Raw genomic sequence first — 14,754 nt, forward strand, 5'->3', positions numbered from 1 at the left:
GCACGAGAGATTCAGTAACCTTTGCCCAAAATCACACAGCTAGGAAGTGGTAGAGCCGATTCCAACCCTAGTGGTCTGGCTTTCGAGTCCCTGCTCATACCACTACTGTTTAGTGCCACGTAAAAGACACTTAAATGATATTACTGTTGTCATTATGGTTGTTATTTACTAATTTACCTTAAAAACTGGGAGCTGATTGACCCAATGTTTAGAATGTATCTTAAGGTCCTTTTTTGGGTAATGAAGCGCTGGCTAGATTTAATTTGTTAAAGACAGGGTCGTTCTTGGTTTTATCTTTATATCCCCAGCACCTCTGATTATCAGGAGCTCCTGGTAGGTTCTCAGTGAATGTCTGTTGGCCGAGTGAAAAAATGGAGGTATTCCTGATAGGCAGAAATGCTATTGGGCTTGCTGTCAGGAGACCAAGCATTGTGACTTTGAGCATGTCACTAGGCCTCAGTGTTGTCAGCTATAGTTAAAAATAATACCACTGACTTGGGGGCTGTTGTGGGGATTAATCAAGATATTCTAGATAAATGTGATTTGCACTGCTCATACAAGATGTTATTGCTCTGTGTCTTTTAGTTTATTGCTTTATAAATGTTCTCTTTTTTCCACAGCCAGCAAAGTTTTCTGAGCCTGGGTATAAATGAGTTCACAATTTTGATCACTGTAGTTTTTGATTGAATATCTGTTTCTTTCTGCTTGCTTACTCTCTAAGGAACAGTTACCCTTGAAAAATGGCAGAAGCAGTTTTCCATGCCCCCAAGAGGAAAAGAAGAGTTTATGAAAGTTATGAGTCTCCATTGCCAATCCCTTTTGGCCAGGACCATGGTCCTAAGAAAGAATTCAGAATATTCCGTGCTGAAATGATTAACAACAATGTAATTGTGAAGAACGCAGAGGATATTGAGCAGCTGTATGGGAAAGTAAGTGCAGGCGGCCTCGGTAAGGTTACTTCCTGACAACCCTGAGCAGGTTATCCTTTCTTCTTCTCCCCATCCCATCCATCCCCCCAAGCATAGTCTTTCCTTGCAGTTTGGCCCAGTAAAGGAGCAGTACGGTTTGGAGCGGGTACCCAAAAGCCATACATGATGAAGGTAATGAAGTGACAGAGGGACAGCCCCCACCCACAGACCTGCATTTTAATGATGAAGTAGGATTAACAGACTGACCTTTTTTGTCTTTCAATTATAAAAGCAATTTATGTTCATTAAAGGAGAAAAAAGGAAACAGGCAAACAAGTAATTTACAGAAATTGAGCTATAAAGTGAAAATTCCCCACAAAGGTAAAAAGTGAAAATTCCCATGCCATTCCCAGGAGTAACCACAGAGTGGCAGGTTGTTCCAGCTCACAGACAAATCAGTAGAAGCTTCAGCATGTGCTCTGGCTCCTTGTCTGCTCACTCTCCTACTGGGGGTCTTCTTAGATGAGGACAAGTTCTAGGTTTTACTGTTTTCCAGCAAGAACAGGTTTGGGTTGAGACTGTTAGCTTTTTTTTTTTTTTTTTTTTTCCATAGTCTATTCATTGCTGGGGGCATTTTTAAAAATGGCTTTATTGAGGTATAATTTACAACCGTAAAATTCACCCACTGTAAATGTACAATTCAGTGATTGTCATAAATTTATAGAGTTGTGCAACCTTTTCCAGCAAGAAAAGGTTTGGGTTGAGACTGTTATTTTTTTTTTTTTTTTTTTTTTCCATAGTCTATTCATTGCTGGGGGCATTTTTAAAAATGGCTTTATTGAGGTATAATTTACAACCGTAAAATTCACCCACTGTAAATGTACAATTCAGTGATTGTCATAAATTTATAGAGTTGTGCAACCATCGCTGCAATCCAGTTTTAGACTGTTCCCATCACCACAGAAAGTTCCTTTGTGCACATCGTACTTAACCTGCGCTCCCACTCCCAGACCAAGGCAACCACTGAGTGGCTTCCTGTCCATAAATGTGCCTTCTCTAGCCATTTTATAGAAAGTGAGTGGCATTGACCCTGATGAGGTAGGGTCCTGAATGGGCCAAGGGCACTGTCCCCCGACAGCTCACCAGTGAGGCCTTCATTCGTAATGCGCAACATTAAGCAAGAGGCTTTATAAAGCGCTATTCACGTTGTTTATTCTGGTTTTTTAATCTAGGTAGAGGATAAACGGTGTTCATTTTATTATTCTTTCAGTTTTCTATGTGTTTAAATATTTTATAATTTAAAAATGGGGGGAAATATTTATTTTTTCTAATCAGTAGGAAGAAAAATACTTCAACTCTGGAGTGCAAAAGAATCCAAAAAGCTTTTTGTACCTAATACACATGGCTCCTGCTTGCAGGCACACTGTGTTCCTGAACCACATGTGGGGAAGAAAGTCTGCCTCTTCCTGCCCTCAGCTCATCAGACTCAGACTGAAGTCTTACTTATGAGATGAATGAGGTGTGCTAAAAACTTATTAGTATTCTTCAAGTGGTTGGAGAGGACTAGCTGGTTAGCTCAGTTGGTTAGAGCACAGTACTGATAACTCCAAGGTCCAGAGGTTCAAGTCTTGTGCCGGCCAGCCACAAAAACAAAGGAACAGTTGGAGAGATAAAAAGCTAAAATCATCGTTAGTAATCATTAGATAATCAAAGGGAAAGTGTGAAGCTGTGAAAAGTGGGGTGAACCTCTTGTTAACTCAAATAATTATACTTGGTCTCTGCTGAAAAACTGATAACCGGGAACTTTGTTTTTTCTCTTCTTGGAAGGGCTATTTTGGAAAAGGTGTTCTTTCAAGAAGCCGTCCAAACTTCACAATTTCAGATCCTAAGCTGGTTGCCAGATGGAAAGGTAAACTTGTACATCATTCAGTTCTTTTGGCAAATTACCATTTTCTTTCATTTTTGATATTACATCTCAGGTTATATAGTAAAGTTCTAGAGAAGAAGTAACATGCACACTGGCAATTTTACTTCCAAAAATAACACCTGGAATAATTCTCATCAAAGCAAAAAGGTACTTGTAATTGGTGAAAATGTGTTTTATCTTACTCTGGCATTATCAAAAGTGATATTCAGGGGCTGGCCAGTTAGCTCAGCTGGTGAGAGCATGGTGCTGACAATTCTGAGGTCCTGGTTTTGATCCCTGTATCAAACAGCTGCCTCTCCTCCCCGCCGATCCCCCCCCCAAAAGTGTTCTTCAGGCTTTTCTGTTGTTAAATATTGCCTGCCAGGGTACTGTGCGTGTGCTGGATTCTGGTGATTAAGTACCTGCTCACCTGTGGTACTATGCAAAATGAGTTTTGTGTTTTATTTCCAGAACTAGAATTTGCAATAAGCATGACATTATCATATTTGTTAAAACATACTAATGTTATAGTTCTCATTTGCTGGTCCTCTTTTCTTTTATTTACAAATTTTTTCTCTTAGTGTATTTCTCATGATAATTAGAGAAATATGGCCCTGCACAGCAGACACTAATGCATCGCTGGTGGGACTGCAAGTGGTATGCCCTTACGGAGAGGAACTTAGTAATCTCTAACAAAATTAAGTGTGCATTTACTTACTTTTCTTTTCCCCCATTCCTCTCTCCCCACAGTCCCTGGTAACCTTTATGTTTTCTTACCTATTTTCGATATTTCATATATAAGTGGAATCATACAGTATTTGTCCTTTTGTGTCTGGCTGCTTGCTTTCTTTTTTTTTTTCCAGCTGGCCAAGTACAGAGGTCAAACCCTAGACCTTGGTATTATCAGCACCACACTCTAACCAAGTGAGCTAATGGGCCAGCCGCGCGCACGCGTGCGTGCGTGCGTGTATGTGTGTGTGTGTGTCTGGCTTCCTTCACTTAGCATAGATGTTTTCAAGGTTCCTGCCTGCCATTGCATGTAGCAGAACTTCATTCCTTTTAATGGCTCAATAATACTCCATTGCATGAATATACCACATTTCATTTATCCATTCACCTCTTGATGGACACTCAGGTAGTTTCTACATTTTGGCTATTGTGAATAATACTGTTGTGAACATTAGCACCCAAGATTCTGTTTGAGCCTCTTATTTTCAGTTCTTTTGGAATTACTGGGTCATATAATAATTCTAAGTTTAACTTTTTCAGGAACCACCACACTGTTTTCCACATGGCTGTACCATTTTACATTCCTACCTGCAATGCACCAGAGGTTCCAGTTTCTCCACCTCCTTGCTGACACTTTTTTTCTTTTCTTTTTAAATAATAGTTGTCCTAATAGGTGTGAAGTGGTGTAAGTTTTTAATTTTAATGAAGTCCAATTTATCTATTTTTTCTTTTATTGCCTATACTTACGGTTTCATATTTAAGAAACCATTGCCAACTCAGGCAGATTTTCCCTATGTTTTCTTCTAACAGTTTTATAGTTTTAAGTCTTTTATCCATTTTGAATTAATTTTTATATGTGGGATATGGTGAGGGTACAACTTCATTGTTTTGAATGTGGATATCCACTTGTCCAGTATATGCATTTCCTTTTAACCCTGCAATCCTTCCTCTAGGAATTTATCTTAAAGATACACTGGCAAAAATACGAAAAGAATTAGCACAAGGCTGTTCACTGCTACACTATTAGTCATGTTCAAAGACTGGGAAAAACTCACGTGTCCGTCAGGAGAGGACCAGTTGAATAAATATAGTGCATTCCCGTCATCAGGTACTGTGGAGCTAAGACAGGACTGAGAGATCAGTAGGATACATTGTTAAGTGAAGAGAGTAAGGTAAAGGAAGGTGCACAGTGTGCTATGGTCAAAAAGGGGGTCCATAAGTACATATTTGCTTATGTTTTTTTAAATGGAAGGATGAACCATATTTTTTTTTAAATGCCCATGGGAAGGGATAAAACAGGATGGAGAAAGGTGAAACCTTATAGATTTGACTTTGAAACCTTGTATAAATGTATTACATAATTGTAAAACAAAGTTAAATTTTAAAAAGTAATTTTTTTAATAAAAACGAAACAACCAAACATGTATATCATGTTGGTATATGGGGAGAAACTATTTGGAGTAATTTTAAAACATAGCAGTTTGACTGTTCAATCCTAATGGAATGGACTTTGTATCAGTTATCTCTTGTCCCAATAATGCTGCTTAATAAACCATCCCCAAATTCACTGGCTTTAAACAGCAGCTGTATTGCTCACTAGTCTACAGGTTTGCTGGGTAGTCTGCTGATCTTGGGAGGTTGTGCTCACTTTTTTAGGGTTTTAAAGCATTATCTACTCTAAACTTTTAATGCATGCAGAGGAGGCTGAGTTTGGGAAAGGAGAAAGGACTTGCCCAAAGGCAGAACCAGGGAGGCCCAGGACTAAAACCCAGACCATTAGGTGACCCAATAAACATTTTAGGTGGAAAGACTCATCCCACCTGATGCCTAGAGCTGGGCCCCAGAACTTTCAAATCCATGCCAAAAATAACACTGCCATTAAGTTTACTTTTCCAGCCCTTTCTATATGCACATGAGGAGCTTTCAGTGGAGATGGGAGAATGGCGGTAAAGTGCATATCTCTAGGGCCTCAAGGTGCTCATCTGAAAGTTGGCATCCAAGTATTCAGACGTGGCAGAGAGGTTTCCCTTTGCCGGGCAGAGAGGTTTCCTTTTGCTTGCCATCGCTGCTTAGCTGGAGCGCTGGGTTGAGGATTTTGAGGTTGCATCAAATCCTGGCGAGAGTGGCGGGAGTGACGAGCAGCGCCTGCCCATGGTGTGGGCACAGGGGAGGGTGGCAGACACAGCATGTTTTTGCCATCACTGATTGCATGGTACTAACCTTCTAGGCATGTGATTTTGTGAATCTTGAATTTCTTTTTGTCTTTCCTAGGTTTTCAGTGTTTTGTCCCCTTAAAGAAAATTTGTCTGAAACTAATAGAACTTCTTTGTTACAGATATGAAGACAAACATGCCTATAATCACATCAAAGAGGTAAGTAACAATGAACTTTGGCTTTGATCAAAATTATGATTTAAATGCACTCTGTTTTTAGATAGTCTTTTTCAGTGTGGCAGTCCACACTCTTTTGGTTTTGGGGGGGGGGGGGGTTAGGTAGTAGATGTATCCTTGAAAATTATGTGTGAATTTAACGTGGATTGAATCATATTTGAAATGCATTGAGTTGCATTATTGTTTGTTTAAAGAATCCTAAGCTCAATGCTTTGTCAGTTTAATTCCTTCCAAAATATGAATAACTCTCCTTTAATGGATATGTTATTAAGTCCTAAGATGCTTGGCCTTAGATTTAGAGCTGGCCTCCTGCCCTGTGTGGGCACAGACTGTCCTATCCTCCCTTCTTGCCCTACCCTGTAGGGTCAGAGAAAGCAGCTTTCACAGAGGCCCTTCTTGTCCACTCCTAGACAATCCCAGAACATCTCTCTCTGACCCACACTGCCTGGCTGATTCCTGCACATTCATGATCCCGCTCATGTGTTATCGCTCCTAGAGTCTCTCTCCTCACCACCATCCCCTCTGCTGACAGGTGCTGCTCCTCTGGCCCCACAGAGCTGCCTTTGGCATGCCGCACCTTGTGTCACCCCTCGCACACTTGGGTCCAGACTGTCAGTTCTTGTAGAGCAGGAACCTGGCCTTGCTCCTCCCTGCAGCCCCACACTTAGTGGTCTCTTGCTAAGATTTTGTTGACTGAATGTGCTCATTGTCCCTGTGGTGCTCAAGGTATAATTCTCCTATGAATCCTTGTAAAACTACTCAGGTCTGCAGTGGTTAGTTTTCATCTTCTGACATGTACTGGCAGAGTCTGGCAGTGCCTCTTGGGTTGTGTGCCCCGTAACCCCCTGGCCAGCAGAGTGGCAGAGAAGCCATGGCAATGGGAGATGCCAGGCTGGAAGCAGGAGTGGGATTCTAGTTTGTGGGAGGGGTCCCCATCCCAGGAGGGGCTGCCGTATGGGCAGGTTGCTGCAACCAAAACCTAGGATTCAGAAGCAGCAGAAGCCTGCCCATGAGAACTGCATCCTGGTGGTAAAGATGACCAGAGTTCAGGCCAGTTTGAGTATGTGAGATGTTCAGGAGGGGGAGATTGCCACCACCCTGACGAGCATCCCTTTGGAAACATTGCAGTGTAATGTTCCAGGAAGTTTTATTGATCCTCATGTTAGTTTCCTAGGGCTGCCATAACCAAGTACTGCAAGCCTGATGGCTTGAAATTTATTCTTTCACAGTTCTGGAGGCCAGAAGTCCAAAATCAAGGTGTTGGCTGGGGAGGGTGCTCTAGTGTAGGGTCCTTCCCTGCCTGTCTTAGCTTCTGGTGGTGGCTGGAAAAATGTTCCTCGGCCTACAGATCCATCACTCTGGCCTCCACCTCCATCTTCACAGGGCGTTCTCCCTGTGTGTTTCTGTTTGTGTCCAAATTTCCCTCTTCTTTTAAGGATGCCGGTCTGTTTGACCTCATCTTAAGTTGATTATGTCTGCAAAGACCCTATTTCTAGATAAAGTCATTCACTAGTACTGGGTGTTAGGACTTGAACATGTATTTTGGGGGGACACAGTCAACCCACAATAATCCTCATATGTGTTATTTACAAAACATAGTCCAGGAAGTCTGTGCTGTCCAGCTATTCATTATCCAAGGCCCCACAGCTACAGAGTTACATGGGGAAGCAAATGTGTGATAATATGAAATAATTTCTAATAAAGGGGCCTGTATGACTCAGTCCACATTCAAACATTCTCTCTTCTCTCCTGAACACTTTTGAAGTGCTTTATTGTGTTATCAATCCTAGTTGATTTTTTCTTCAGTTCTTGACTAGTCTACTACCAGATTCTCATTTTTTAATTACTTTTCTCATACTGTGTTTTTATTTATTTATTTTATTGAATCATAATCGACTATACATATTTTGGGATTTGATGGTAACATATATTGATCAAATCAATATTACTAGTATGTATATTGTTACAGATTCCCCTTGTCTTTATGCCCCTTGTCCAATCTCTCCCCATCTTTCTCTCCCTCCCCCCTCCCACCACTGATGACCCTAGATTTCTTCTCTCCTTCTGAAAGAGTAATGGTTACTCTGTTGATTTGTTGCCTGGATGATCTGTCCAATGCTGAGATGTGTGATCAGGTCCCCCAGTATTATCATAGAGCAAATGCTTCTCTGTCATTCTGGAATGGGCTTTGTGGAGAGAGACATCCTATTCTTTTCTTTGGTCTCTGCTGGTGACTGTCCTTGTGTCAATGCACTACAGTGGCTGGCGGACCATCTGCGTGGTGGTTGTGATGTCTAGCCACTTTTGTTGCAGCTGTGGTTACTGTAGTGGCTATGGTGGGCCACTCACATGGAGGTGATGTTTTTAGCATGCTCCTTGGTGTTGGTGGTGTGCCTGGTTGGGGGGTGGAGGGGTCCAGTCCCCGGCTCCATACCCCAGCCCCCGGTGGGGCCCTGAGGCACTGGCAGTGTGCTTGGCTATGGGCGGAGGGTCTGGTCCCCAGCTCCATGCCTAATTTTTTGTCCTTTGCTTACTTCTAAAATGGGAGAACTTCCTGTGGGAACCAGTACTTGAGCTGTGTGGTTGAGCTAAATTGCTGCTTTGCTGCTGTTTCCCTAGGGAAGACTTTTTTTGATACTCAGGGTTTAACGGTTGACCTTATTGGTACTTCTGGCTCTCCAGAGACCCAGTGCACCTGGGTTGTGTAGAAACTCTGATCTGGACCTGAATCTTTTCATCAAACTGCACCCCATGCAATTCTGCATTCCCAACCAGCCTCCTCTAAGTGGTCCTGCACTGATTAGGGGGCTGTCCTTGCTGTGTCCCAGTGTTCTCCTAGTGGGCCCATCTCCTCCATTGCCCATGCTCCAAACACTTCCCATGGGGCAGGCCCTATGCCGGTCCCTTGTGATGACTCACTGGCCTCTGAATGGCTCCCCTTTTCAGCTGTTCTGGCTCCTCTCTCCTGCGTGGGTCCACAGGAAGCCTATTAGTGGTGTGTTGTCCTGGGGGCCACCAAGGCCCTCTTCTCCCCTGCTGCCTCCAAGCAACTCCATCCAAAGGCCACAGCTGCAGCTTCTGCCAGCTCCTGCTCCATGCACTCAGCAGTTCTAGCCTTAAAGCGGCCATGGCCTGCAATGCTCTGAGCAGTTTTTTCTTTCTCTCATCGTGGCTTCTCCCCCTTCATGCACTCCGTAGGTCTCTCCTCCTCTTCCCCTGAGCTCCAGCGGCCCTAACTTGGCTATTGTTACATTTTTATAATTGTAAATTGGTTGATTTGTGGGAGAGAGTGACGCTGGGGACCATCTATTCCGCCATCTTGACCGGAACTCTTATACTGTGTTTTGGTCACTTTATTTGATTTCATGAACCTTACATCTTTTTGCAAGATTTAAATTTTCAATTTGCCATCAATTAACATTGAATTTACATTATCATAACATTATGATACGGTGTCATAGACTTGACACTTAGTGGCAGTGTAGGAGTGTAGCTTGAAGGTGGTATGCTTATGTAGGGATTAATTTTTCATAAGAAATTTTCAGGTTATAACAACTTGTTTCACTGTCTGAACTTAAGGATGTCAAGAAATGTTATCAGTATAATTCTATCAGAAAATGATGTCCCCTCCCCAATATCAATACCTTATTCATTATTCATAACACTTAATCACAATCTAAATTTTGTTAAATGTAAGAAAAAATTGATTCATTATCCTATTTTTTAGGTTAACCTATTTTTAGGTTAATTTTCCAACTTACGTACTTATCATAATTGTTTATTTACTGATGAGTCTGAAATTCTGATCCCTGTTGCAAGTGGATTCGCTCTAATTGGCCTTTTTCCAATGATAGTTGTCCCTGGGTGATGAGACCCTTTGGTGTAACCCTTTCTGGAGGTGAGCATCAGGACCCTTGGGTGATGCATTTGGGGGAGTGCCATATGTAGGGATGTGTCCCTGAAGGACCAGCCTGGTCCCCTCCTCCTCATTGTGATCCAACATCCAGCCCACATTTACTGAGGGCTGCCTGTGTGACAGGCATTGGGTATGTGCTGAGGATTCATGAGGGATTTGCAGTGTAGTGGGAGAGAGAGAAGCAAACACCTGCCCTCTTCTGTAGTAAGTGTTATGATAGAGAAGGCATCATCTTCACCAGAGCCATCAGGGGCTGACGGCTACAACAGTGCCAGTTCTCAGTCTGTGTGCCTTACCTGTATTATTTCATCTTCTCAAGAAACCTTTGAGGGTAGGTAGTGTAGTTGTTTCCATTTCATTAATGGAGAATTCAGACAGCGGTAAACAGCTTGCTCAAGCTCACGTGGGCTCAGCTCTGAGCCTGAGAGGTGTTGACACATAGTGAGAACAGCAAAGTAGTTGCACATACTGGCACTTCTTGAGTGTATTCCATGTGCTAGTTACTGTGCCAAGGACAGGGTTATGTGTTGTCTCCTTAAGTCCTCACTTCATCCCTGGGAAGTAGGTCCTATTACCATCCATCTTTGACATGTGAAGAAACTGAACCACGGGGAGATTAAGTCACTTGCTCAAGGTCAGTATTTGGACAACTAAGCAGTCTGGCTCCAGAACCTATGCTCTAAGCCATTAGGCAGTCTGGCTCCAGAACCTATGCTCTAAGCCATTAGGCAGTCTGGCTCCAGAACCTATGCTCTAAGCCATTAGGCAGTCTGGCTCCAGAACCTATGCTCTAAGCCATAAGCAGTGTGACTCCAGAACCTATGCTCTAAACCATTTTGCTGTGAACTTCCAGTGATGAATGAGCATTAATCAGTAAGAAAGCAGGGAAGTGCATGTGTCTGCTGCTCACCAGGCCAGCCTGCTTCTTATCACACCTGCCACCTCCTCCTGCTGCTCTCTGCCTTATGTTTTCTGCCTTTTACTTTTTTCACTTTTCTCTTCCTGCTGCTTCTCCAGCTGTGTTTGGGGTTGACGGCAACAGGACTTGGATTTTTGAGGCATTGCCAGCGAACAAGAGGGCACCTTCTGCTCTGTGACCCAGTGCCATGTGTCTTAGTCATCTGTGTGTGTGGCTCTTTCATCACCAGTCCTTCTCAGAGGCTGTCTTCTGCATGCGCTTGCCCCCACTGTTTCATTTGAGCTTTCATGATGATCCTCCAAGATCACGATGAAATGGAATGCAGGCATGGTTCTCGCATTTGGCAGAAGAGCAGAGGTAGAGATGCTAAGTGGCTTAGCTCAGGATCAAACAGAAGAGCCAGCTCCTGGACCTGGACCTCCTTCTGAAGCACTCGTCCCCACATTGCTGCCTCTGTTCTCAAAGAGCACTTAATTAAGATGTACATTTCCATTCATTAAAATATTATTTGTATTTTTTAATGCAATACATATTGAGTCAAACTGATTTGTTTTTGAGGTTACCCCTAAAAACCCCACAACAATATAGTAGAAAATATTGAGTACTTCTATGTGCTAATAAGCACATACATGTCTTATCTCATTTAATCCTCTGCAACCCCATGAAATCAGTCCAGTTAGCCCTGGTTTAAGGATGAGGCACTGAGCCTTAGAGAGGTAGGGTTACATAGCTAGTACAAGAACATGATGGAGCAAAGATCTGACTCACACCTGCCTTGACCACTCTACTGCAAAGAGCAGCACAGTGCCCAGGATGTGCTCACTCTCAGTTCCAGATCTCCCGCTCAAAGGAGGAACTGTTGCCTTTAATTCAGTGGTTCCTCCACGTTTTTTGAGTCAAGGAATTTGATTAAAGTTGTGGATCCCTTCCCCAGAAAAATATACATTGACACAAAAATTTGTGTTCAAATAAAGGAGATTCATAGACCCATGAAGCCTATAGACTCAGTGATTTGTTTATGTGAAAATGCAAATGAAAATTCTTTGAAGTGTATGCATGAGTGTCCATGTCACAGGTGAGGAGACACCCTGCTGTTTTGGGGACAGCTTTGGTTTTTCTGTTTATAAAAGTAATACATAACAAGAGCTCTTTGAGGTGGTATTACTATTACCCCATTTTATGGGCAGGGAAACCGAGCACAGAGAAAGTAAGTGATTTGCATTGTCACACAGTTACAAGTGATAGAGTCAGGGCTGAGCACAAAACATGCAGTACCAAAGTCCTGCATCATACAGCCTCTTAGGTGTTAGCATGGCCTCACCAGGTTTTAATCTTTAAATCCAAGGTAAAATTCCCCATTAGGCCCAGACGGAAGCTCATCCCCATATAGGATAGATAGGTGTGGACAGCTTGGGGATTCTTATGAATCAGGGTTAGGCAGCCAAGAACCTCTTTTTTTTAAAGGACAGCAGAAGCCAATTTCCTTGTTTAATTGTGTGAAATGTAGCTGTTTGTAAACTATGGCATATTCAGTCATCTGTACACAGGTAAAATAAGGTGAAAAGTAAAATTATGTCTGCCTTCTCATAAGCCACATGTTGTCTCAGATGCTTTTCGGATTAATTGCTGTAGGTAGAGACAAAACATACTTGAGGTTTACAATGTCTGTAACCTCCTGATCTTCAGATTTCCAACATGTGGTCTTTCTTATGTCACACAAACCATCCCAGCAGTGGACACTTCTTCACAAGGGCAGAGCCCTGTTGTTGTCTTACCTATATTTTTTTGTAACTTGGGAAGTGTTACAGGTATTGCCATCAAGTTTTAGAAACTTAGTATGTTTTTTCTCATTAAAATATCTGTGAAAATTACCATGAGAAAAAAGGTCATTTCTATTAGAATACTTTTCTTTCCATAGCCAGTGAAGAGGTTATTAGGTACACAAAAAATATTTATTGAAATTCTCATTTTGCTTTCCAATTCTAAACAAAGGCTTTTATATTATAAATGGAATATCTGAAAACATGATATCCAAAATTGAAAGTAATAAAAAATGATTCCTGGGGCTGGCTGGTTAGCTCATTTGGGAGAGCACGGTGTGGATAACATCGAGATCATGAATTCGGCTACGGCTACCCTTACCAGCCAGCTGCCAAAAAAATAAAATGATTCCTGATAAAGGATGGCCATTTTCTCTGTCTGCCTAAAACACTTGGTCCACCAGTTTTAGATTACATAAATTTTCACATTTTGTGGAATAAGAGATTTTTTTTTCAAATCAAGCAAATAAAATGAAGCTCTATTATTAAAATCAAAGAAGCAAATGTAAGATATGCTTGTTGCAAAACACTTAGAAAATGCAGAAAAGTATAAAGAAGAAAGTCTTTACCTTATAATTCACCATTCAGTAAAACTACTGGAAACATTTTGGCGTACCACCTTCCGGTCTTTTTTATGTGCTTTGTTGTCATTTCAGTTTTGGGATTTGGGTGTCGTTCCTAACCATATTTCTATCTTGCAGGTATCAGCGTAGTGTAGAATGGGCCACAGAGCTCCTGCGTAGACAGGGGCAGGACGAGAGCACAGTGCAGAGAATCCTCAAAGATTACACAAAGCCACTTGCGCATCCTTGTATAAAAAGGAATGAAGAGGCTCACTTGCATCATGAGCTTAACTCTGAAGTGGTTTCCAACATGGAAGACACAATGGGGAGAGAGAAACTTCCTGTGATGAATGGAGACTCAGGAAAGTCAGGCAATGTGGAGGATCGCAATGCGCGATCACTCTGTCTTCAGGGGGCCACTGGGCACCACCCACTAACTACAAACAGCTTTGACGAACACATGGTAGAGGATGCTGCACCTCTCCCCCAAGTCCACTGCTCCAGACATGACACTCTCATGCCTGAGTGTGGCGCCCAGCCTGAGGAGGGCAGCCAGGGAGCAGGTCTCATGTGTGCTGGAGAGAGAGGGCCCGACCATGAGTATGTGCTCGTGGAGGAAGAAGAGGCGGTGTGTGATGGGAACAAGAGGGAGGACATCCCGAGTGAGCAAGTGAGTAGAAAACCAACTGCTTCCTCCAGAGCCATCTGCTGCTGCCTGTAGGAGATGTTAGCTAACCAGGATGGCCTTTACTCGGGCTGGTCTCAGGCCTGGTGTGAGCCCCCAGCATGTGCGAGGCGTCCCAGGGAACTGGCAGGTGCTGGATGACATGGCAGCAATGAGGGCTGTTCCGCAAAAACCTCAGTTTGTGAATAACTTTAACTTTTTAAAAACGTATACTTTAAAGCAGTACCCATAATATTCTCTCCCTTATTTGGGAGAAAAAGAAATGCAGTGGTAATTATGTATGATCTGTAGTACAGCCCTGGGAGGGGGGCTCACACATAGAAGTCACCGAGAGAGAAGCATTGGGAAGCAGACTGCGAGCCACTTCAGTAAAGGCACATGCTGTCAGAGATTGTTACACTAGAGTTATGTGTGATCACTTAAAACTAGCAACACCCAATTGAAGAAATATTGGGTAGCTCTAGAACGAGGTATATGAAGTCTTATTAACAACATAGGCACATGCTATGAGGCACAGTTGGGTGAAAAAAAGCAACACAAAATTCAACAAAATGCAGGAAAAATTCACAACTGCAGGGAAAATTCATGGGTAAAGAAAGGAAATAAAATGTTAATAGAAAAATTAATCTTTTTCCACATAAGTAATAAAAATTGTTTTTGTTTTTGTTTTTGTTTATAGTATGAGGCCAACAGCATATGAATCTCAGGAATTTATAAAAAAAAAAAGTTCTCTTAAAATGCAATCTTTTCGGGCCGGCCCGGTGGCGCACTCGGTAGAGTGCGGCGCTTGGGAGTACAGCGGTGCTCCCGCCGAGGGTTCGGATCCCATATAGAGACCGGTCTGCTCCGCTCACTGGTTGAGCGCGGTGTGGGCGCGACACCGAGGGTTGCGATCCCGTTGCCGGTCGCGGTACGGGC

General features: G+C 42.7%; 1 protein-coding gene across 3 annotated transcripts in view; it reads left to right on the forward strand.

The window, feature by feature from the left end:
* The first annotated feature begins 740 nt into the window (after nt 1-740).
* Nucleotides 741-14,754, forward strand: part of TSEN2 (TSEN2 tRNA splicing endonuclease subunit) — a 36,336-nt gene continuing 22,322 nt past the window's right edge. For 2 of the 3 annotated variants that reach the window (XM_008572872.1, XM_008572873.1), the window contains exons 1-4: nt 741-929; nt 2,736-2,817; nt 5,879-5,915; nt 13,290-13,821. In XM_008572872.1, the coding sequence (XP_008571094.1) occupies nt 741-929; nt 2,736-2,817; nt 5,879-5,915; nt 13,290-13,821 (840 nt within the window). The remainder of the gene's footprint in view (nt 930-2,735; nt 2,818-5,878; nt 5,916-13,289; nt 13,822-14,754) is intronic. The other variant, XM_008572874.1, reaches the window with a different exon arrangement.

Source organism: Galeopterus variegatus, unplaced genomic scaffold (genome assembly GCF_000696425.1).
Source record: "Galeopterus variegatus unplaced genomic scaffold, G_variegatus-3.0.2 Scaffold845, whole genome shotgun sequence".
Taxonomy (NCBI): Eukaryota; Metazoa; Chordata; class Mammalia; order Dermoptera; family Cynocephalidae; genus Galeopterus; species Galeopterus variegatus.